This window comes from Manacus vitellinus, unplaced genomic scaffold (genome assembly GCF_001715985.3).
Source record: "Manacus vitellinus isolate BGI_N305 unplaced genomic scaffold, ASM171598v3 scaffold_27_pilon, whole genome shotgun sequence".
NCBI classification, from domain to species: domain Eukaryota; kingdom Metazoa; phylum Chordata; class Aves; order Passeriformes; family Pipridae; genus Manacus; species Manacus vitellinus.
This window is the reverse complement of record NW_021940039.1, coordinates 2511775-2537340: the sequence shown is the minus strand read 5'-3', so window position 1 is coordinate 2537340 and position 25566 is coordinate 2511775. Positions and strand designations below refer to the sequence as shown.

Genomic DNA, 25566 nt, shown 5'->3' with positions numbered 1-25566 from the left:
TATTTTTTAGGGGTGGTTTTATTTGTGTAGTTACTCGTTAGGTCTCCTCAGTCCTGCGGGAGCTGAGGCAGCTGTGCTGCGAAAGGGAGACTGCTGCGGGTTAGGAGGTTTCTGCATCAGAGAGTCCCGGTTTTGGAGCCGAGGTTTCTGTTGACAAATTCAGAGACATTCCCCCAGCAGCTCTTGTCCTGCACAGCCTCATCCCACACTCTCCAGAGCCTCAGGAGCAGGATGGGGTTGGGTGGGGAGGTCGGTGCCTGAGGCGCTGCCGAGGGAACGTTCCAGCTCCAGGCAGAGCTCCATCCCAAACGTGTGTGTGTGGTTTTTAGGGATAACGAGAGAAACTGAAAGGCAAACCTTTGTACATATTTATAGACACATCTCTAATGTGTATGTTTATGCACACACAGCTTTGCATCTCAGCTCCTCTCTGTTTCTGAAAACTATTCGATTTTCGAGTCTGTTTATACACACACACTGTGCATCAGCTCATTAAATATGAATATTCTATAAATAATAACTAAAAAATGTGAACAATTATTGAGAGCCCCATACCACAAACAGGTTTGTATCCCAGGCAACAGAGCAGCTCTCACTGTCCATAAACTCCTAACAAATACAAATAATTTTTACCGGGTATTTAAAAAATGTTGCTCATTTCTCAGGGTGTTTTTAAGTCGAACAAATACACTCTGGAACTGTGTTTTCAGTTGCTTGTTCCTGAGCAGACAAATATCTCTATTTAATATCTTTTTTTTCCCTGAGAAACGGAGAGTTTTTCCTTGCATTGGTGAATGTTCAGGTGGCTCCTAAAAATTATACCAAAATTAGGATAAACCTCAAAGCCAAATAGAAACAAAAGGTGGAAAGGTATTGAACTCACTTTTCCTTTAAAGGATTATTTTATAAATCACAGTCTTATATTTTAATATGTACTTTTCATGCATATTTTAAAATCCAAATTGTATTAGATGTTTCTACTCAGAAAAAAAAATAATAATCCCGTGACCTTCTATGAAGATCCATCAGCAAGGGTGGGAATAATAAGGAATTACAAGTGGGAAGAGCGTGGCTGCTCAGCTCCCATCCATCTCATCTATTTATACCCAGAGCTCGCAGGGGTTCCTGTGCAGCCACTGCCACCCCTGACCACTGCTCTCCCAGTAAAACCAGTCCATTCCAGCCATGACCAGTAAAACCAGTCCATTCCAACCGTGACTGTTCCTCTCCCAGTAAAACCAGTCCATTGCAGGCATGCCCATTGCTGCCCCAGTAAAACCAGTCCATTTCCCTTTCAGATGAGCCCTCCATGTCAGAAATGAGCCATTCCAATGGGATTTACAGCAATCTCAACGAGGCATCCCCCGCGCTGGGGAGACAGGCCGGGACCAACGGGAGCTTTGCCCTGGATCCCAGCGGGCTCCCAGCCCAGGACCAGTACCACGACCTGCGCTCCAACAGCCCCTACGGGATCCCCCAGTCTCCAGCCTCCTTGCAAGCACTGCCAGGCCACCAGCCTTTAATCTCCAGCTTGGTTTACCCAGACAACGGCTTGGGCATCATGGGACAAAGCGGACAAGGGGTGCCCCAGCCCATGAGAGTCCTGGCCGGGAACGGCCCCAGCTCCGACCTCTCCACGGGCAGCAGCGGGGGGTACCCGGATTTCCCTGCCAGCCCAGCCTCCTGGCTGGATGAAGTCGACCACGCTCAGTTTTGATACAGGATCCACCACGGTGCAGTGGGAAGGGGAAGGACCCGGTGCTGTTGAACTCTTGGAATGCCGGAGGGATGAGCCGTGGCTGCCGAGCGGGGCAGGAACGTGTGAGGACACGGACGTGGCTTTGGAGGGGACCCGGCCTGGTGGGCAAAGGCAGTGGCACCACAGCAAGTGGCATCCTGAGTGTCCAAACAAACTGCTTCTCGTGTCTTTACTGAACACCAAGACTTGTGCTTTACAGATTTGATATGAGGTATTTTGCTTTCTGTTGTCAGTGCATTCTCCAAAGCAAGGACTTGCTTCATCGCCCACCCACACTGAGACATTTTTAAGGGAAAATAAAAGTCCTCATCCACGGTGAAAGGTGTGACAGTGTCTATATTTCTATAGGAGAACTGTTCATAGTGAATCACTTCAGAAATCCATGGTAGGAAACTTCTCTGTTCTTCCAGCAGATTTTTTTAAAAGCGCACCGATGGTGGTATGTTTTGTTTTATTTTGGATTTACATCCACTTTTCTAAAATGAAATGCTCTTTAACATGCCAATCACTTACCGACGTTTTCCTTTGTAAAATGGAAATCATATGTTAATTCTGCTTCTCCTCTTTTTAATTTGTAGAGTGCTAGTTTGACTCTTCCATATAAGCATTAAACCGTGAATAGATGTATTTATTACCAACTAATTCCACGTTTATCACGGGGTCAAGAGGTGAATTTTTCTTGACCCAGGAACACTAATGGCTCTGGGTTGTGGGTCTTATGCTTTTCCTTCACATTTCCTTGCAACAGTTTAACTGCAAAATGTCTCAAAAAATCACCCTGATGTCTTGTTGCCAAATACCTTCTCGGGGGGTCTCTCAGCAGGAGGGTTTGGCTGGTTTAGCTCCTGCCATTCCCGAGGCACCACTGGGAGAGTCGGAGCGAGCACAGGCTTTCCTGGGAACACATCTCTCTTCCAGGCACTTGTGTATTTCCATGGATATGGTGCGAGCTGATTGTGAGGAAAGGCAAGACAATATGTATATTGTTACCTGTAAAAAATATGGAATTAACTGTAGATTATGTGAATGTCCAGTGTCTTTTATTTATATTCTCGCTTTCTCTCTGATGATCAAATACTTCAAGGTTACAAATAAATTTGTCAGCTAAACTTTAAACAGTCTTTTGCTAAATTCACATCGAAAGCATCAGCATAAGTAAATAAAACACGTTAATCTAAGAGTAAAAGCTCTTAAACCTCGATGCCATGATCCAAAAAAGTGTTGAAATATGCTTTCAATATCTCCAATATTTTAATGTTGAAATATTCCTCTCAACAGAGGAGCAAACCCACCGAGGTGGAAATGCTTTGGAAGAAAAAAAATGACAGTTTTTGGAGGCTGGCAATCCTTGAGTGATCCAAATGGGACTGCTCTGGGCACACACAGACTTTGATCATGGTCTGGCTGTTTTTGATGGGTCCTGGTTATTTTTTAGCATTTATCCCACAGGTGGAAGCAGAACTCTGGGCTGATAAAGCAATAGCAAATGCAGTCTGATGTTGTCTGTCTGTGAGCAGAAGGTCGGGAACATGAAACACGGAGTCAGATATTGGAATATTTCAAAGAGAAATCTGAAAGAAAAGGAAAAAAATCCTGAAGGGGTTAAGTTTGACAGAGCATGTACATATATTTGTTTGGTTTATATACCTATATATACAAACACACACATATATCAGATATGCACATCTCCTCACATACAAACATCCATGGTCATGTTCCTGGGAGCAGAGGGAAGTGCTGAGGCCTCTGGCTCAAGGATTTGAGGACAGACCCTTTGTAAAGCTTTGATGTTCTCGCTCCCTGGGAAGTCAGGGAATGTTTGCCCGGGGTTTTTTGTGTGCACAGCAGAAGAGCAGCACCCCTGGGCAGTGAGGAACACCAGGGCCATGCTCTGGTACCCAGGGCTTGTGCAGACCCCTGGAACATCCCGGATTTGATTCCTCACCTTTTCCAAAGGTGAGGGGAGGGTCGTGTACCCAGTGTCTTGCTGTTTGGCAGCTGGGGGGGCTGTGCTGAGCACAACCCACAGCCACCAGCCCCTCCTTCCCGGGCCTTTGCTCAGCAGGGGTGGGACACTGATGTCTCCAGAAGGGAAAACCCCACTGTGTGACACCAGGGGTGTAAAAAACACCCCACCAGCTGGGATCTGGGGGTGACACGTGGAAATCTGCTCCTATCTCTGCTCTGGGGGATTTTGGAGATGGGTGAAGCTGTGTGTCCTCCAGCCAAGGCAGAAATTTGCCTTGTTTAGGTGAGTCTGAGCCCAGAGCTGGGCTCAGCAGCTTTTCCTTCCTTCTCCAGGACTGAGTAATAAAGAGACAACTGTTGCTGCCAGCCTGTAGGTACATCACAAGGACATTTCTCATGGAAATTTGTGGAGTAAATAGAAAACTGTGGGATTTAAAAAATCAGATTGCAGAACTTCACCTGAAGAGAAAACAGGAGTTTGTGTTTTCAAGATTTCCATGTCTAGAAACACCCTCACCAAAACTGGGCAAGTGTTTTGCATCAAAACACTTCGGTGGTTCGATATTAATAATATTTTCCTATAGAAGACTAAGAAAAGACTTTGAGACATGTTTATTTCCTAAAAACAAGGAAATAGGAACAGAAGGACAGAAATTTTGGGATAATGCTGTTATAAAACCAGTCTAAGAACTGTAGTACTTGAACAAGCAGTTTACAGATATTTTTCTCATCGTTTCCCTCCCTGCAAATAACGGACACTGCTGTTCCTCTCCCCCGGGGAATTCCCAGGGGATGGCTGAATTTAAGAAAGGGAGAAATGCAAATCTGCCCCTCTGCCTTTGTGCTTTGCTCTCAGAGGCAGAACGGGCTGGAAGTTGCCGGTGTTTGTTCTCTCGTCTGAACACAGAGAGAGGAGCTTCCCGAGCGTCTTGATCTCAAATTCAGGGATTGCATTTCAGCCTCTCCTTTCAGGGCTGAGGCTCAAGGATTCCATTAATATAAATGCTTTCTTCCCGTTAAAAAGGAAACCAATTTGAAAGAAGCAAATAAAACTAACGCTGTCCAAGTGACTGACAGCTTGTAAAACCCAAACAGAATTAGGAAGGGGGGTTTTGCACTGCTCAGTTTGCAGGTGAGCTTTACAACCTCTGCTGATTTCCGTGAGTGTAAGACACAGGAGGCAGGAAATTTTTTGTGTTCTCAGTGAGGAAAATCTACTATATTAATATTTTTTCTTTTTTTTTTTTTTTTTCCAAACAGCAAATTCACCTTTGTGCTCAAACCTGTGTTCCCTACAGAAATTATTAGATTTTGTGTCAAACAGTAGAATGTGGGCCAGGTGAAATCCCTCATCCGTGGGGAGCAGGGAAGGTGGATGGGGCCAGTTCATCCTCAAGTTCCCCTCCAGTGGCTTATCCCAGATGCATCAGAGCATCCAAGCAAAGGTATTCCCACCACCCCTCGTGTCTGACCTCACCTCCCTCTGCCCACACCACCTTGGGAACAAAGCAGGAAAGGCCAGAGACCCTCCTCCTGCAGCACAGGCAGAGCTGCTGGCTGGGATGAAGGAGGGATTCCAAGAGATTTGGACTCAGTAAATACTCCAGCAAAGATGCTGCCTGTTAACAGGCATCTTGAGCCACCAGCAGCCCAGAGTTCAGCCAAAAACAAACCCCACACCTTTTTTTAGCTCTCTGGTGATTTTTCCACGGAGGTCTGAAGACCATCCCTGTCTCTGCAGGGAGGGCAGAGCCTCTTGCTGCCAATATCTGGCTGGACAAATGTCCTGCATCCCACTCCCACCCAGGCACTGGCCTCTTCCAGAGAGGAAAGTCTCCGAGTCAGCTGGAGGCAAGTAAATCACTCCTGACAGCTACATCTCTACAGGGCAGTTAGAATTAATGTAACAATTTGGCGTTTAATGAAGCAACAACATGCCGGGCTGCAGAGAATGGCTGGGACCTGCTGCAGTCACATTATAATCCCTCAGGGACCCAAACGGCAGCGACTCCATCAGATGCCGACTTGTTAAGCCGAGCAAAGGGCCGGGTGGGGAGAGCGGAGCCGGGAGCGCCTCCAGCTGGGAATGAGCCAGCGTGGGGCAGCTGAGCGCGGCTCAGGGGACAGACCCGCGGCTCGGAGCCCCAACCCCTGTGGCTCCGTGCTCCGGGACGGGAATCTGAACAGCAGGAGCAGCCCAGGGGATCGCCAGGCGTTGCCTGGAGCTGCCGAGGGTCTCGGCCCGAGCAGGTCGCAGAGACGCTGAATGATGTTGTCGGCGTCAAAAAAATATCGTGTGGGGCTTGTCAGGAGAGGAGAGGAATAAATCAGCACTGCGCAGGGTGGGACTGGCAGGACAGTATGTTTTCTAAATAAAAACCAGCTCCATCAGGTGCTCTGCACCCAAAACTTTGATTTCTGCAGGCTGCAGGTATTCCAGCATCTCCAGGATAAGACCTTTTAAAAACACTGCGTGGAGGAGGGAGGGAAGGGAACGAATGCAAATGACTTTGGAGACAATCTCCCGTTCCCCATGTATATACATACCCACTCAACAGCATTGCAGCAGCTTGGAGGCTTTAAAATAAATCATGCAGTGCTTTTCTTTCTCTTTTTTTTTTTCCTCCTTTTTTTTTTTTTTTTGCTTGCCTTGAAATGAAAGCACAGCACAAAACAACATCCCCTCACTCGCCGAGGCAGCCGTGCTGGAGCTCCTCTCCGGGGCTGGCTGGGGTGTGTGTGTGGCCATAAAGCTCCACACGTTCTGTTGTGAAGCCTCATGGTCACCGGCTTTAAGGGCTTGACAGGTTTATAAAGTGCTGAGTGTCCCCGGGGGACGCTGGCACTGTTTGCAGGGAAGATGAAGCGTGCCACATCCAGCTGGTCTAACCAGGCAGCGGGAAATCTAAATTAATTCAGGACTCGCTGCTGTTTTTCCGAGGGAGGATGTTGTACTCAAGCTACGGGAATAGCACACTGGAATATTTATTAAGGGTGGGATGGGGGGCAAGGGCAGGCTCCCCTCTCTCGTGGTGGTGTAAATCAAGGCAGGGAACAGAAGTGCAGAGGGTGGCCCCAGGGCTGTGCCCCTACAGAGACAGGGGTTCCTTCCCACACAGACACCCCACAGGACAGGGTTTGGGGGGGAAGGTTTATTCCCCTCCAAACAGCTGATCTCCTCAAACCTGCCTGGAAGGAGGGGTGGGCCTCATCCAGGCCCACCTGGGCTCTGTGGGTGAGGCCAGAGGGAAGTTATTTAATGGCTCCTGGCTCCCCTTACCCAGGCCTGTGTCCTTGCTGATTCCTGGCTGCCCTCAAGCACTGTGGGGTCACTCTCCATTCACCATGTGGGACCTGGGATTGAGCCTTCCCTTTGGACTGAAGGTCAGTTCTGTGGGCTGGGTTTGGGAGAGGTTGTTGCAAATCCATGGGATGTGGTGTTGAGTTCATCTCCAGAACATGGTGCTCGGTGTTTCCCCAGGATCTGTCCTGGCATTTTTGGGAGCCATAGATGGAGCAGTGTGTTTCTTTGTATCCATAGGGCTGTTGGTTCCCAACATGTGATTCTTTTCTGGACTGAAAAAACCAAAACAAAGCTCAGGTGATCTCAGCTTGCTGTACAACAAGCCTTTACTTTAACACAGCCTGGTTTAAGGGGTTGGACTTGTTTGATGGTTCCTTTTTTGCAAGGCCACACAACGCTGAGATGTGGCTGCTTTTCCTTCTGCGTGCTGCAAACTGGGTTAGGATTTTTTGGGGTTTGTTTTGTTTTCTCAAATGTGAATTACAATTTGAAAGGAGTTAGAATATTGCCTGGATACTGGATGCTGGGATTCCTGCTTGTTTGCTCTTGGAATCTGGGTGTGGGTCTGCTGCTGCCTCATTTCTGGAGGGTCTCTGTGCTGGGGACAAATGAGAGGGACAAACCAAGCGGTGCCTGTGTGTGCAGAAGAGGAGGGATGGTGGTCACCTCCTGGTTAAGGAAAGGCTGAGCTTGTGTGTCACTGCAGCAGAACCATCCCTCTCCTGGGTGTAGCTGGATGAAGGTCCCTCAGCCCAAGTGGTGTCTCATGGGCTGCTCTGAGGCTGATAAAGCAAAGCCAGGCTGTGTGTGCTGGGCAGAGCCAGGGTGGCAGAAGGGAGCAGTGTTAAAAAGAGATTTGTTTTAACTGTGCTCTTTGGAAAGTGTAGTTAAACATCCCATGTGGTCCTTGGTGCCCCACTCATGTTGGTTAGTGTGTGCAGCCCCTGGGCCCTCCTCCAGCAGCACCTGCTCTGATGGCTCTGACCAGCCCAGATCGAGAGCCAAGGGGAGCCTTTGGCTAAATGAGGGAGGATTTGGGCAGCAGACCCCTGGATTTGGGAACTGGGCTCCAGTTGCTGAGTTTGTCATGTTGAATTGGCTTCATATGATATGATGCTTTTATGAGAGTGATTGAGAAGGAGCAGAGCCAGGTCCTGCCTGTTCCTTGCCACCAGCAGTACTTAGCACAGCCTTTTCATTTTCATTTTCTGAATATTCCCTCCTCACCATGGCCTGTTTCTGACAGGAGGCTGCCACGAACTTCAAAATTAATTTTCCTGGACTATCCTAATCATTCTGGTTGAAACATCCCCTTGTTATGCCTTTATTGGGATTTGGCTCTGGGGGATAAGGGTGTTTCGATGAACCTGCCTAATGTGGCAAAATTAAAACTTATTCTGGTTTTAATTTGTACTAATCATACACTCAGAAATAAAGAATTGGTCCCCCAAGTGTTTTTCTGGACTGGAGGGCCAGGCTCATTTATTTGCAGGGATTAATAAGCTGCATGCTAATTGTGGGATGCTGATATTAGCCATGCCCCAGAACCACACTGAGCCAGGCTGCAGCCCAGATCCATCCAAACACAGATTTGTGCAGGTTTTTATCCCTAGATTTGCCAACAGAAAGATCATTACATTCAGAAATAGATTCCCTTGTGTTAGTTGAAGCACCTCATTAACTGAGATGAGCACTAATTGGACATGCTTTGATCAGGTGGGATATTTCTGCCCCACTTCAATGTAAGGGGTAGCAGGTTGTGTCCTGTGTGTGAGTTGAACTGTTTGGACCAAGCACAGTGATGCAGTGGGTTGCTGAGCCACCCCTCAGTTCACAGGGACTGTCACCAAAATAGCTGTGAAATAACAGCTCAGGTGTTTGCAGGCTGGTGCCTGGTGCTGCTCTGGCTGTGATGTGTCCTTGTGCCCCCAGTGCCTGTCCTGCTCCCTGGCATGACCCTGGAGCCAAGGTGAGCCCCTGTCTCTCCTCCAGGCACAGCACAGCTGGAATATGATCACTTTGTGTGGCTCTGGGGGTGGGCACATCACTTGTCATTAATATTATAACAAGCCAAGCAGGGATCAGGTTGCAGCATGTGGAGCTTTGGGTCCCGTGGCACCCGTGGGCAAGTGTCTGTGGAAGATTTCTCCTTCACTCAATGGCTGGGGTGGAAAGAACTTTAAAGATCCTGCTCCGCTCCCCCTTCCATGGGCAGGGACACCTTCCACTAGACCACGTTGCTCCAAGCCCCATCCAACCTGGCCTTGAACACTTCCAGGATGGGAATAGCTCTGTTTAGCTCCATGTGTGCCTGTAAGTACCTCCTGCCACAGGTGCCCTCTGTGTGTTGGGGACTGTGGGCTGTGTGTGCACACCATGGCACTGCCTCTGACTGGGAGGTGCTCCAGTTACAGGTTGCAAAGTAAAGCCAAGACTTATCTCAGGTATTTTCCTGCTGTCACAGCCCAACCTGATGGTAATTATGAGCCTGGAGGTCAAATTTATCTTTGAAAAGCCACGTGGAAGGCACTTATGCTCGAGGCAGGAGGACACTGGTGGTTAAAACCCCTGGCAGGTTGTGTTTTGGGGAGCTGGGTCACTCCTCACAGCTCAGCCAGCCCCACTAATGAACCAGCTCTCTCTAGTCACCTCTCCTCCATTAATTAAAGCCCTTTGGTGTGAAGAGGAATTGAGGAAGGGCTCTTGATGCAGCTACTCTTCCCACAGATGTTGCTGAGTATCCATTACTGCCCGTGAAAGCCTTGTCAACATTTTTCCAAGGAAGAATGAAAATGTAAATAACTTTAAAATGATTCAATGTCACTGTGGTACGGAAAAAGGTCATGCTGCTGGAGACCATTCATCTTTTTGCCGATTTAAAGAGCTTTTTTCCTATTACATTTTTTGAAATTAATGTTTTTAAACATTACCCAAAGTAATGTTAACAATTAGGGGGTTTATGGGATTGATCGTTATGCAGGCTGGGATTTAAATTGGAGAAGATTTGTTTTAGGTGGTCGTTGCTGAGGGGTTTTAACAGACTTTTTGATTTAGTGCTTATAAAAATGATTGCATGATTTAATGCGAAGACAAACCCACATCCTGAATTCCCATGTAAATATGGGGGTGGAGTATTCTTTGGGAATGAGTTTTGTATTATAGAGGAAGAGCTTGTATGTGGATGTAAATGTTGAAATACACGTCTGAGGTGAGGCTGAAGGGAGAGGGGCCTTATTTCTGGGTTAGGGGTTGGGGGAAAGACAGGTTGGAGACTCTGTTTCCCCTTGTCCCCATGCAGTGCTTTTGGAACTCTGTGCTCTGTGGGAAAAAAACCCTCTAAGAGCATTGAGTGCAACCATTAACCCAGCACTGGCAGGGACAGCACTCAGCCGTGTCCCTGAGCACCACAGCTCCATGTTTTTGCTTGGAAAGGCTGATATAAAGATGCTCTTTGCATCTGTTCCACTGAGGGCAGCAGTGCCAGTGGTGACAGGCTGTCAGGGAAGATGGGACGTGGCTCCTGCCCTGGCAGAGCTCAACCCACGTAACGAGGTGGGCCAAGACCTCCTCGTTAACCCTCTGCTCCAGCTGTCAGGGGGCTCATCTCCCCCTGAGTGTGAAAACAGGAGACACTTTGAAGGCTCCCTGCTCCTCTGCACGGGTAGAAGGTCTGGGGAAGGGGGGAAATAGCTGTGCTGCACCAGCAGTGCTTGACCTGCTGAGATGTACTTGCATTTTTCACCTCTCTTGCCCCTGCTACAGCAAGTGTGAGGGAGCAGGGGATGCCACAGCTGGTGCTTTGCATGTAATTTTCACCCTCTTGTTAATGACCTTGCAGGGATTAGCATGGCCTTCTCCATATGCCAGTAGATTATGTCTGTTGGCAGCTGCTGCTACTGGAGCAAAATGGGATAGTTTTCATTAGGAGTGCTTGACACTGGGCTGCCCTGGGTGTCGTCAATCCTAAACTGTCAGTGCCTGTGAATAAAGCAGTGTACAGATGTGATTTATTAGACGTGCTGCTGCTTTGCTGAAAATGTGGCATTTCCAAGTCAGCAAGGTCTTGCAGAAGGTGTGAAAGGGATCTTCTTGCTCTTCCCTACTCACTTACCCTTCCACCCACGGGCTCTGTGGGGCTGTCTTGCAACACTGGATGGAAAATCCACCCTGAAATGATTGAGTGATGTGAGGGCTTGGATAAAATACCCCCCTGTGCTGCTCAGTGTATCTACTCACTAGTAAATACATGTGTGTTTGTTTTTATTGGAGGGAATTTGTGATTTATTTTTTTTAACAGCTTTAACTTGCAAATATGTTATGAAAGAAAATTTCTATCCAACTTGAATAGGGGATGGGAGGAGTAGGTTCTGTTCCTTTCTGTTCCTCAGTGTTGGAACATGAGTTGCCTTTGAAATTATTTCATTTTGATGACTAAGAAAATATTCACATTTACCACACAGACCTCTCCCTTTCTAATTCAAGCAGTGCAGAGTGAAGTGATGTTTCAGCATCACCTTACAACTATAACTGAATCAGGGGCATATCCTGAATTATTTTTGGAGTCTGAGGGGGGCACAGTTTCTAGGGTGAGATCCTGGCAGCTGGGTGAGGGAGGGATGCTGCAGAGGCTTCCCGGGGAGGAACCAGGCTCTCTGTGTTCTGCAAGGTTATTAATCCTCTGTTTATCCTGTTTTAAAATAAGCAGTTTAAAGGAGGCTGTCAAGATGATAGGCCACAAATCCATGTCATTCGTTTGATTTGCAACAGCAGAGCTAAACCCTCGTGTGTCCCTCCCCTAACACGAGGGGGGTTGTGCTCCCCAGACACTGCAGGAATATCCCAGCCCATCCTGGCTGCAGGGACCCGCTCCTTAGGCTGGAATGCTCATTTGGAAAGGCCAAAGGCTCTCCCTGGGAGCATCCAGAGAGCCATTCACAGGATTCAGGGGTGTTCTTTGGGGCTGTGCCCCCCTGACAGACCCATCCATCACTGGTGGATCGAACAGCAGACCTGGGGAAGGGCCCAGCTGCTGGGGGGGAGTCCTGGAGCCCCTCACTCTGCTTGACTTTGTGCTGCTCCCAAGAGCAGACCCAGCAGCCCTTCCAAGCAGAACAGCTTCCCTATGGCAATTTAGCTACTTGAAGACTCTCTTTGCAAGTTCAGTAACCCCAATTCACTATTTGAGGCATGTCAGGGGAGGATTAACAGCCATGTCATACACCAGGTATGATTCATCTCCTGTAAATATGTCTCTTATCATCAATGGGTAATTACTTCATGAGAAATAGTTCTGATTAAATCTAAATTAATAGTGTATGTGGAAGATTTGGTTTAAAAGTGGTGATGTAAAGTGAATATTCCTCCTTTATTGCAATACAAAAGCTCGTGGCAGAGCTGGCCCAGCCCAAATGCCCAACAGGCACAACCAAAAAAAAAAAAAAGGAAAACTGATAAAAAACCCCACAAATTTGGATCAAAATAATTTACTGGCACACAGTAATTTGAAAACACATCCAAACATTGCCTGTGGGCAAAGCTCCTGCTGCCCTGTGGCCGAGGGGGGTCTTTGGGCAGGTCTGGATGAGCTGGGCACTGGGGGAATAATTTTGTGCCCCAGGGACAGGGGGTGGGGGCTGCAGGGGCCTGGGGAGCAACTTGCTCTGAGCCCCTGAAAGATTTCCTAGTCAGAAGAAGGTACAGGGGAGTGGTGAAAGAGTGTGGGCAGGGGATGATGAATGAGGGAGGAGGGAAAAAAAAAAGGAACAAGAATGGAGAATGTGAAAAGAAGTGCTTGGACTCTGGCTGTGGCAGAGCTACACCCCAGATGGGCTGGACTTGTGTATTCAGCAGCAGGAATAAAACATCTCCCTGGGCAATCAGAGGCAGGATCACACAGACCGTTCCCTCTCTGGAAAAATAATCCAGGTTAGCTAACAGTGAAAGTTCTAAAATGCCCAGGAGGTAATTTGAACAGTCTATCATATGTAAACTAAGCTCCAATCCCCAAAAAAAACGCAGAATAAAAAGTAATGATCATAGCTATTTAATTCCCTGATAAAGAAGGGTCATTCAGAAGATATAAAACTGAACTACCTGATGGCTCTGCTGCCAAATGGACAAAAATTTGGGATATGGAGAGAATATTGATTTTATTAAACTAGGAATTCTATTAGCTGAAATAAAGAGATATTTGAATATAATTGTATTTTGAATATAAAAAGTCATAGTCATGGTAGGGAAGTCTCATTGCTTCCCCCCCACACACTTTCATTCTGTTCTCGTTAGAGAAAAACTGGCTCCAAAGTTTAGCTAATTATTTAGATTACTGGTGTTTTCAGCAAGGTTTACATTCTCTTGATATCGTAAGCCTAAATTAGAGAATTCAACACACTGGTTGTCAACACCTATTAATTATGATGGGATTTTGGCATAGTTGATGTTCTTGATACCAGGACCACCATCTCATGGCACACGAGATCAGGCAGCAGCCTTCTTGCTGCAGCACTCAGGGATGATGCTCCAAACACTTCCCTTCCCAGAATTTGGCCCGTGACATTCCCATATTGCAATTTCAGAGGCTCTGCAGTACGGTCTATCAGGAATTATAATTATTCTAACTACTTGTTAGAATAATTGGGTGGGGAGAAACCACAATTCCCATATCCTGGAGACTCTTCCCTGGGGCACTGCCAGGTTAAAGCCAAGCCCAAGGTCTCCTGACAGCACAAGAGTCTCATAAAGGCTGACACCTTCCTAAGCAGGGCAGAGGTTCCACTTTCAGGGACTAAAACAAACAGTTAGTCCCAGTTTCAGGGACTAAATAACTGCAGTAACATCTGGATTAAGATTAGTCCCAGGCATGCAGAGGAGGGGGTGTCCCTGGGTAGGAGCAGAACCAGAGGGTTCAAGCTACTTTCCAAACCACCCAGGGAACACAGAGTTATTGGGATGCTCCTGATTCCTGACTAGATTTTTTTTAATGAAGTGCAAGTCTCTAACCAGAAGACACTAAAAAGCAATTGCATTAAATCAAGAACTACATCTGACTTTATGGATTGTTTATGGGATCTTTCTTTTATTAATTCTTTATCCTTTAATATTATAAAGGATTTGTGTCTACAATAAATAATGTAAAGTTACATTACATCCTCTTTGGCTTAAAATTTTAATATTCCTATTGCCCATGTCCATAAAGAAATTGTATTTGAGGTCATTGCATATGTATAGCTGGAGCCATAACCCTAATGGAATTACTATTCAAGCAGAGGCAAGATTAGTATGAACGCCAAGAAACTACCCGTCTGTCAGGGGAAAAGGTAAAAGTTCAGAGTTCAGCTTGCATCCAAATTATTTATCTCCCTAATAACTTAATAGATTGAATATATTACTTGTCAGTGACCTTGATGTACAACAATAAAGACCCCTTGGTAGTGTCAGAAAATATATGAGACTATAATAAGTAGTACTTATGTAGGGGAATAAAAACATATTCTTTATGATAATGAAGTCTCTTCCCCCAAGGACACCACAAGGACATGAAACCATGTAAATATAAATACTAGTATTTGGTTATAGCCAGACAGTGGATTGTCTCCTAAAACCAGTGGAATTGCTGCTGGTGTAGGAAGCTGCATCCTGCAGATGCCCTGGTGGGGCCACTGGTCCCTGCACACCTGGTGAGGGGTGGATTGTGCCCTTTGCTGCTGGTCCAGGCACGTGTTACATCCCCCATCCCATCTTACAGCCTCCTTCTGCAGGGAGTTATTCCCTTGCTTTTTCAGACTTCCTGCCCCTTCTAATTATTTCCCCTCTGGATCTCCTGAGTGTTTAAAAGAATCATTTAAATTAGAGTTTAGGATCAAAGGTAATACTGCAAATAGGCCTGTTGTAAACATGCCTAAAAATAGGGAGGTGATTTCCCCGAGTGCCGTGGTCCCTGGAGCAGTGCAACACAGTGTCTCTATTTCTTTCTGTTTCTATGTCTATTTTTCAAGGCTTCACAGTATCTAAAGGGGAAAACAATAAGCCCTCGAAGGATATTGTTCTTTAATAAAGCTTATGATTATGGATTTTTTTCTTCCTCAGCCAGCACAGAATCACCATTAATGTAGTCAAATGGAATGAACCTCTCCTCTTTAATAGGTCATTTTAATCATATATTTAAAGTTTCACTTGGAGATAGAGGGGGGGAGGGTGAGAGGGGAGACAGGAAAAAAAAGGAACTTATTTGATCCGATTGATGTCTTTCAATTAATCCTCCCAGCATGTCCACCCATGGTGTCTATGCCAAGCTGAGCAGGGCAGCTGGCTCTGATCCATGCCAGGAAGAGTCCTCTTGCCTCCTGGGATGCCCTGGGTGTGCACTGTGTGGGAATTTAAAGGAGTCCCGTGTCCAACACAAACACCAGTCTCGTAAAGCAAGGTGGTGTCGAGGTCCCTGGTCACCAAATCTTTCTTCCTCTGTCAGCAGAGCTGCATGGCCCCCCCAAAAATCCAAGACCCAGCCCTGCAGGCTTGTCCCTGCTCCCAGAAATCCCAGTGGAGCTGGCATGTCTGTGGCTGGGCTCCCGTTCCCCGGCCTCTTATCCCAGCAGCCTCACGGTTCTGATTGTATTTATGGCCACTTAATCTGTGCTTGCAGCCAGGATCAAATATATCTCCAAGTATTGATCAGCTTTAGGCTGATAGAAGTTCAAGCTCACGAGGTCTCGGTCTTTGACCCTCAAATAGGATATGAATCTCAATCCAATAGACTGATATTCACACGCAGTCGCTGCCCAGGGTTGCAGGCTGAGAGGGAAAAATCAATGGAGAGTGCTAATGATTCACAATTTATAGAGCAGCTGCCATTTTAATATTAGAATAAATGTTATATTGCAAAGGGATGGGAACATAGGTGGTGGCACGGAAAATATTTCTTTGCAGCCTTTTCTGTGAGGAAATGATGTGCGTGGGATTTTATGAAGTATAATTTATTGGCCTCATTTAGACTTATAATTTAAAACTCCTTATGAAAAAAGGTATTTAACTAGAGTGGATTGGGTAGGAAAAGCAAGGGCAGAGCTGGCTGGCTTAGAGTGCTCCAAGCACGTGCTGGTGGGGGAAAGGAAGCAATATCCTAATACATGAGATTGGATGTAGGAATTCCCCTTTGCTTAAACATCCCTGCAGCATCTGGCAGCAGAGAGGCCCCATTCTTTGCTCTGGCTCTTCAGAGCACACTTGTAAATGAAAATACATATATTGAACATGCTGATGAGGTACATGGAGCACATTAAGATAAAATAATGGGTAGTGTCAGAGTGGAATGGTAGGGCAGAAACACTGCTGAACTGGGGTGTGAGGGTTAGAGAGTTGCTGAAGGCAAAGAGAAGCAGCTGGAAGACAGATTTCAAACCATGGGAACATGGGAACTCTCTGTCCACATCACACAGGTTTTGTTGTATTCTCAAATAACTCATTTTTATTTGTAATGCAATACAGTTTCGTTTGAGGTTTCTTTCCAGCAGTTCATGGGGCGAGTAATTGCCAGACTGGTAGAGGGGCAGGAATTACAGGGATGTCAGGAAAAATGGAAGGTAAACTCTGCCCTCTGGCCTTTTCCTGGGGATTGGAGCTGGGAACCTTTCCAGAGAGAGCAAGGAGGAGGGAATGCAGTTCTCTGGGTGACCCAGCAGCTTGGGCCAGGCTGGTGTTGGTGAGCTGGAGCCCTTCCTTGGCTGTAGCTGTGGGGCCAGTGTCCAGGGAGGTGGTATGATCCTGACCTGCTGCTGTGATGTCCTGGAGGATGAATGCCAGAGCTCTTTGTTGGGAGATGGTGCTTTTGGCTTGTCTGTAGAGAGCAGCATTCCCAAACTGGTTTGTGATCCACCCTTGTTGTACCAGAACAGGCTGGGAAAACAACATCTTTCCCTCCGGTTTCCAGCAGAACTACACATTTCTTCTCAGTTCATGTGCAGTAAGTCTTCACCTGTAAGTCCAGTTCACAGGGCACTATTTCAGTGTATAATAATGGCTTTCACTGTGTAGATGCAAATGGTAAAAGGATTTTCAGTACAAAGAACCCAGGCTTTTTAGAACAGACAAGGAAAAATGGAAATCCTACCTCAAACCCACAATTTATGGCATCTGTTTTGGCCATCTCTGTATTTATTTTTTTATAGAAGTGAAAAGAACTTAAATAATTCATCTGCCTGAGAGCTCATAACTCTCTGGCCTGTGTAGAATATGTTTCATATATCTCATAACCTGGAGCCTATTGACAAACTGTATGAAAAATAACAGCCCTTTCACTTGCAAAAGCAAAATCCAATTTATTGATTGTGATAGTCTGAATAATGGCATTTCTATGGACCAAAAGGTATTGCCCAAACAGGTTAGAGTTTACTTAACTCAGGGTGTGAAATGTCCCCTGCATACCTTCATAAACCCAAAATTTACTTGCTGTTTCTCCTTCCTTGATCATACTGCCACTGTGACCAAACTGTTGAACTTGCAATGGAATTAAACATGAGATCTTTGAGGGGCTGGGTGGAGGTGAGGGGGGGAACAGACCCAGGGCATGAACACATCTTTTTAAATCTGACAAGATACAGCAAAGGCTCATCCACACAGCTGCTCTGGTAACCCTTAGAACTACAGGGCTTCCAGCTTCTCCTGCTGACAGATGCAAGTCCTAAAGTCTGCACCCCAATCTGCTTCCTGAACTATCTGCACTTTAAGGTGGGTCTGCTCCAAAGTCCTGAATTTGAACTTTCTCCCCATCTTGGCAGATTTCTGATTTCCTTCGGGTGTTTTTTTCCTCATTCCGGATCAGATTCTCTCTAATTGGGCAGCAAAGAGATTGTTACAGCATCATAAAATACTGAGAACCCTTCCCCATCAATTCTGCCCACTGGAAAATGCTGTTCTCCAGTCCCAGTCTTGCATACATTCTGTTCTTTAATTCATAAATGTTTAAATAGGGGCCTAAGAGATCCCAACTGTGTCTTTTTACATAATGAAATTACAAGGAGCAATACGTTACTACCATCCATAAACTTACTGTGCACTTTACATAACATTCAGATGGGTGGCTCTGCATGAATGCAGATTTTACATTTTCAACTTTATTAAAGAAATGACTAGAGTGCTGGAAGGGCTGCGGGGCTGGATGGTCAATTCAGATGCTGGGGCCCATAAATCTGAGAGGCTGTGATTTGTTGTTCTTTGCTCACAATAAATTAAGCCTTTCCTGATGGAGAGGTTGGCTCCATTTGTTGCAGTTTAGGTCACGGTGTTTGGACAAAGATGTGCTGGGAAGGGAGTCTGTGCTGGGTCTGATGAGGAGGGAGAATATCTGCATTTTATCCAGCTCCTGGAGCAGGTTTTCAAAGCAGGATAACTGAGTGAGACGATTTTTGGCTGAGGGCTGATCATGTTTTAAAAGCTTTTGATGTATTTCTTGGAGATTTTTTCACCTGAATGAAGCAGTGGTTAAACCAACAGGGTTAGGGTGGCCCAGCCAGGAGCTGTGTCCCCATTCCCTGGCCAGAAAGATGCCACTGGAGCAGTTTTCAGGGAAAAAAAAAAAGGCAGGGCAGCCCTGTGTCCTGGGTAAAGCCAGTTCTGGGTAGTGCACATTGACCTGGCATGGCAGAGACTCGTGGGCATCATACAACTACAGTAATGTCATTTTACCTCCATCCCTAGTAAAAAGTGTCCCAAATTGCTACTTACTGGTGTCTCTTCTGAGTAAGGAATGGGATGAAGCAAAAAGTATTACTGTTTCAACCACAAAATCATAACATCATTCAAAAAACAAATCATTGCTCAAGTCTGTCATGTCTAGTGCGAAGCATGATTTAATTGATAGGGGCTTATAATTTTCCATTAAGAAAAAATAATCACTGTTCCTAGGTTTGCTTTTCCTCATCAAGATTTAAACTTTCTTTTAGCCAGGGAGGAAAAACATTCTTGCCATTGAACAAGACAAAGGGCTGTTAAGTTGAAAGAGCAGCTCATTGAAAAACAATCTCAAAACCAACCAAACATGAGAAAATCAGACATAACTGCTGATAAATTGGCACTTAACCTTTTCCTGGAGATGCCTTTGTTGGAAGCAGAGTTATTCCCATATCTGCACACTAGATATAGGTGCCTGTGTGAGAACTTACAGCTGCTTAAGAATTCACTAAACAGCTCAGGGATATTGGTATTAACTTTATGACATTAAAACATAAGGAGTTCAATCTCTTCTGTCATATTATTGTAACACAGGACGGGTAGGTGTGGGTGGCTCATTTCAAATCTGCTCTGAATAAATATTGGGTGAAGACAGCAAATTTTGTTCCAGTGAGGAGTATATTTCAAGTTCAATAATAAAGTGGCCAGGTCAGCCTGGAATTCTCTCTCCCAGAGAGGCAGTGCTGTCAATTGGATGTTAATCTGTGTTAGATCCCATATCTGCTCTAAACTTCAGTTCAGGAGAAGTTTAAGCCTTGACCCTTTGAGGGAGTGCCCGTGCTGAGGGGTCTGGCCAGGTGGGTGATCCCTGCCAAGGCTTTCAGGGCTCTCCTGGTACATTCACTCCTAAAATTCCCTGACTCAAGTCTTGTGCAAAGCTGAGCTCTGGCCAACAGTGGCTGTCAGATGCTGCCATTGCAAACCCACCCTACATTTTGGTTCTGGTCGAAAATTTTGCCCACAAATTGCCAGGCAGTACTTGCTGAGGGAGCCAACCTTTCTGTTATCACCAGGGCAAGAATGGGTGGATTAAAACACAAAATCAGAGGAAAATGGGAAACCTGAGCTGGTACCTATGAAATGTGTGTTAACTTCTCGTGTCCCCAGTGCCCAGGGAAAGCTGCTCTGACCTCTGTAGTCTGAACATTCCCCCAGTGCCGACACAAAGCACCTGACAGACTGTCCCAAGCACGGCCTGAACTTGAGGGGAATTGCTTTTGCTGAACAGCGATTATAATTCCCGCTGTATATCCAGATTTTGACAAGTAAATCTCATATTTTAAACACAGGATTAAAAATTTTTATTACTACAGTGGGGATTAAGTAGTAAAGCCTCAGAATGTAAGTCTGCAAAGTAGGAGAACAGGAAAATAAAGTGAAATGTATTGTTCAAAATAACTCGGGCTTAACCCTCTGTCCCCTGGTTCAGACCCAGACTGTGATCAGTGCAGCCCTGTAGCAATTATCCACGGGGCTCCTGTAACATTTCACAGGACAGGTAGGGGATATGGAATTTCTTCCTGTTGTTTTTCACATCCCTCCATTTCCAGCCTTGGCTGCACCATCGTGCTCAGAAATAGAAGTGGCATTGAATGGCATCCCAGAGAGAAACCCAAGCCAGCCGGGCTCATCTGCTGCTCTGACTTGGCTGATTACAAAGTAGCTCATTTCCGTTCCTCCTTGTTTGTTTTCTGAAATGAAAGTCTCTTTATTGAGAGTTTCATTGTGAAAGTGCAGCAAATATAACAACTTATCAGCTGAAAAGCTTTCAAGCCTTTGGGACCCACAGGAGCCAGCAGAAGCCTGGCCCTTGTCCTCAGTGAGCCTGGGATTTTACCCAAAACTCTTAATTTTGAACCTGCTTCCCAGAAGGATGATCTTGGAATGAAGCAGAGGAGCTGCAAAGTGTGGGTTCTGTTTCCTCAAAAACCTCCCTTTCCTAAAATGATGGATAATAATATTTCTGTACCTGTCAGGTGGAAGTTTAATTCGACTGTGGATAGTAGGAGATTTGAAATCCTGAACGATATTATTGAGGTGGAAATAATAATTCTTCCAGGGTGATTTGAATGCACAAATTTAGAGGCTGCCCCCTCCAGCTTCAGAAAGTGAACTCACAAGAGGCACTGATGTCACTCTGCTGAAATTTCCCCCCAAATATTCCCATCCAGAACAACCAAACACTGAACTTTACCACAGGGGAAACTGTAGCTGAAACAGGTACCAGAAGTAACCATCTAATGGAAAAAAAAATGAATTTTTGGATGAATAAGGGAACTGTTTATGCTTACTATGTCTTTACTCCTCTCCCTGAGCTCACAGAGCTGATAAATTGCATTTTCCACAGCAGCGTTGGGGATCAGCAGCTGCTGGGTTCAGGATCAGGGGAGAATTTAGAATTTGATGTTGAGGTATATGGTGCAAAACTATCAAACCAACAGCTCCTGCTGTTCCCAGGATTTGGCTGTTTCTACCAATATTGCTTTTCTGAACAACTAATGAACCCCTAATATCCATTTAGCTGCTCCTTTGGATACAGGCACAATTCTAATTCTTATGAATTTGAAATCTTTACTCTTGGTTCTTCCAGACAGTGAGAATTCTGACTATCTTTTTAATTTTCCAAATGAACATTCCCGTATCTCCAGCGAGGCCATGTGAGCTTTTGACTTGATTCAAAAATTAAAAGTGAAATGGTTGATAAACATAAGCCTTCAGAGGTTCCCCCGCTTTGCTAAGGGGGGTAAATCTATCTAATCACAGGTTAATTACCAGCTATTTTCACACTACCAAAACATTCTTAAAAAACAAATCAATGTGTAATAAATGATTTATGTGTGTCCGATAATTAAAACCTGAATGCTCAGCACTTACCAACTTACCATGCTGGAACTGTCAGAAGATGTTATTTCATTCTAGCAGTATCAGGTTTTATATAACCCCCTGATTCCTGCACAAGGAAATAAAATTATTGAACATACAATTATTTAAACCCTCCCTGTGCTAAGGACATGTAACAGTTGGTGGCATAATAAGCTAATGCAGTTATTTTGCTCACTGGCACTCTCAGCCACATTTCTGTTTTCCCAGGCAAGGAACACACAGATTTGGCTATACCAAACACAAAGGGAGCTGCAGGCAGGGATGGAGGTCATTCTGGGGCCAAAGAAATTTTAATTTCCATGTAATTTTAGCTGCCTTTTGATACAGTTCTTAATTAACTGGCAAATCTGTCTTTTCATTTCCACCGAAACATGTTGACAGTGCACTCTGACTTGGCTTGTAACCTGCTATTTTCCCTTTGCTGTAACCAGTGCAGAGGTGCCACCAAAAAGAACTTTTCTTTATCCCACGTAATTAATTGCCTCTTTATCTCCATTCCATTATATAACCAGTGTAACAAAATCATCTAGGAGGCTGCCTTATTGGGGAGGTGGATTGAATTTTTTGGCAGTACAGGTCATCCTTGCTTGAAGCAGAGCTGGAGACGAGTCCTGCAGTGTGGAAAAACAAAGCAAGGTCTGGTTGCCCTCGAGGAAGGGCTGCCTTGCAGTGCTGTGCCCATTGCAAAGGGAATATGTGCTGCAGCCCCTGCAACTATTTTCAGAGCTTCCATTACTTGGAGAAGCTCTGCAATTGCAGGGAGAGAGGTCCCACACGTGGGCACACGTGGTTATGGGAACACAGGATCTGCTCCGCTCCATCAAACTATTGACTCGTCAGTTCTGGGGTCCTGCACTTGTTTCAGAAGCTGAAACTCATTACAGAGTTTATGCCAACTTCCCAAGGGGGAGAAGGCACTGGGGTGAGCAGGAAGAGAAGGTGTGAAGCCTAAAGTTATTCTTCAACATGAAGGATTTAGCTTTGTTCACAATTTATTTACTAGATCCAGCAATTGTAACCTAGAGACTGAAATCCAGAGGCGGTTCTGGATGCTGCTGTTGGAGCTGAAGGTCAGGTTAGTTGGAATCAAAAAGCTGTTGGAAAAACTTTCAGTCCAACCAGCCTTTATGTTCAGGGGGTGACTGGGTCGTGCTCACTGTGGGGGTGTAGCCACACAGTTACACGGCCCTTCAGAACCCTCATACACACAAGATGGGGGCTGAATGAAGCTGTTCAACAGGTTGACTCCGTACTGCTTCTTGTGTCAACTCTAAAAGTACTTTGTGATAAATAATAGATAAATACTGGAGGATAATGTTGCTCCACTGCCGTGAATTGCACAGAGCTTTTATCATCTCTTAAAGCAGACTGTGCCGTGGGGCTGTTGGGTAAAAGCTCTGGGATTTGGCACAACAGAAGGAAAGAACAAAAGATGACAGAAAAGGTAAATGAAGGTTACAGTTTTTGTTAATTAACTTCCTTCTTGGCCTTTACTTTCACTCCTGCCAGAAATCCAATTCCTGCTTTGTCCATAAAGCCCTGTACTCACAGGTGACTGATCCTGGGGGGAGTTTATGTTACATTTAAGATTAACATAATGCCACAGGTAAGCCAGAGGTAATGAGTTTGGAACCACTCCCTTAGCAGCTGGGCAAGGAAAGACAGAAAATTGGGATTGTTCAGCCTGGAAAAGAGTCATCTTGGGGTGACCTAATTGTGACCTGAAGGGAGCCTACAAGAAGGATGGAGAGGGACTATTTACAAGGGTATTTAGTGACAGGACAAGAGGGAATAACTTCATAATGAGAGTAGGTTTAGATTGGATTTTAGGAAGGAATTGTTCTCTGTGAAGGTGGGGAGGCCCTGGCACAGGTTGCCCAGAGAAGCTGTGGCTGCCCCATCCCTGGAAGTGTCCAAGGCCAGGTTGGATGGGGCTTGGAGCAACCTGGGCTAGTGGAAGGTGTCCCTGCCCATGGCAGGCGTTGGAACAAGATGATCTTTAAGGTCTTTTCCAACCCAAACTATTCTGTGATTTTTATGATTCTATGAACTCCACTGCTAAGTCTGGTGGAGCCAGATTATCCAGCACTAATGAATGACAGAATATCCTGAGTTGGAAGGGACTCACAAGGATCACCCAGTCCAACTCTTAACCCTGCACAGGACATTCCAACCATTCCACCCTGTCCCTGAGAGTGTTGTCCAAACGCTCCTTGAGCTCTGGCAGCCTTGGTGCTGTGATCTCTGCCCCGGGGAGCCTGTTCGGTGCCCAACCACCCTCTGGGGGAAGAACCTTTTCCTGAGATACAACCTAACCCTCCCCTGGCACAACTTCAGGCCATTGCCTCAGGTCCTGTCATTGACAACTAGCGCTGCCCCTCCACGTCCCCTCAGGAGGAAGTCAATGAAGGCAGGACGCAAAATGGGGAGCGGAGGGGACAGGGCAGCACAAGAGAGCAGGGACAGGTGGATGTGAGGTGGAAATGAGGGGTTTGGAGGCTGGAATAAAACACAGAGAGCCGCGTGTGGAGGAAAATGGCGCATCCTCCCCTTTCCCCTCAGCCCTGAGGGGCCGCCCCCCCCTTCCCTTCCCCTCGGCCCCTCAGAGTTCCCGCCTTAACGGTCCCTCAGGCTCTGGCGCCCCCTGTCGGCGCCAGCCCCGCGCTCCCCTCACGGATCGATCCCGCTCCATTACCCGGGGCCAAACCTCGAGGTTTTTAGAGCAGGTTCACCAAATTGTCAATTAAGTGCAAATCAATCCCCGGCCATTTATCACTGTGTTAATCCGCCTGCGCTCTGCGAGGCGAGAAATCGATCTGCTCCGTGTCACCGGGGAGCAATCGCGGCGCGCTGGCAGCCCGGCAGCTGCCGGATCAGGGCAACCGCGGAAATTTATAATCCCGGAGAAAAATTGCTGCTTGCCAAGAGGCACATTAAGGAAGTTGGGGAAGTTGAGTGTGTGCAGGGGGAAGGGGCTGTGACAAAGAGGCTGAGCAGGGAGACCCGGCTCTGGAGGTGTCCGGCCGGGAGACTGCAGCCTGAGGAACCGCTGATTTATTGAGGAGATAAATAAAGATTATTGTTAACTGGGATCAATGAGTTAATATGTGAGGGTTTGAGGGCATGGTGAGGGTGGGTGTGGGTATCCCGCTCCTCAGGAGTCCCTGTTTGGTTCCAGCCAGGGGAATCATAAAGTGAGGCAACAAAGTCTCTTCTCCCAGGAAACAAGTGACAGGTTGGGTCTCTTGGATATCAGGAAAAATTTCTTCACTGGAAGGATTGTAAAGTATCAGAACAGTGTGCCCTGGGAAGTACTTGAGTCAGCATCCCTGGAAGAGTTGAAAAAATGTGAATGTAGCACTTGGGGACATGGGTTAGTGGTGAATGTTGTGGGGCTGGATTGATCATGGAATCATGGAATGGTTTGGGTTGGAAGGGATATTAAAGATCATCCAGTTCCACCCCCTGCCATGGGCAGGGACACCTTCCACTAGCCCAGGTTGCTCCAAGCCCTGTCCAACCTGGCCTTGGACACTTCCAGGGATGGGGCAGCCACAGCTTCTCTGGGCAACCTGTGCCAGGGCCTCCCCACTCTCACAGGGAGGATTTCTTCCAATATCTCATCTAAGACTACCCTTTTTCATCTTGAAGCCATTTCCCCTTGTGCTGTCACCACATGCTCTTGTAAAAAGTCCCTCTCCATATTCCTTGTGGGATCCCTTCAGGCATGTTTGGACTTGATGATCTTAGAGATCTTTTCCAACCTTAGTGGTTCCATGATTCTATGATCATCATGGCTATTTTTTAAAATGCTCAGAAAAAAACACCCCACGCTAACTTTGCAGGGAAATAAAACATGACAATTATCCTTACATGGAGATCCCAGAATTGCTGGAAAGGGTGCCAGAATGCCTTCCCTGGAGGTTTG

General features: G+C 46.2%; 1 protein-coding gene across 1 annotated transcript; it reads left to right on the top strand.

Moving 5' to 3' along the window:
* The first annotated feature begins 1292 nt into the window (after positions 1 to 1292).
* Positions 1293 to 2070, top strand: LHX3 (LIM homeobox 3). The gene has a single exon (XM_029960551.1). It carries the CDS (start codon positions 1310 to 1312, stop codon positions 1715 to 1717), a length of 408 nt encoding a protein of 135 aa, XP_029816411.1. The 5' UTR covers positions 1293 to 1309; the 3' UTR covers positions 1718 to 2070.
* Positions 2071 to 25566: the final 23496 nt, after the last annotated feature.

Coding starts and splice junctions, on each gene's coding strand:
- LHX3 (XM_029960551.1), top strand. CDS start 1,310: ATGTCAGAAATGAGCCATTCCAATGGGATTTACAGCAATCTCAACGAG.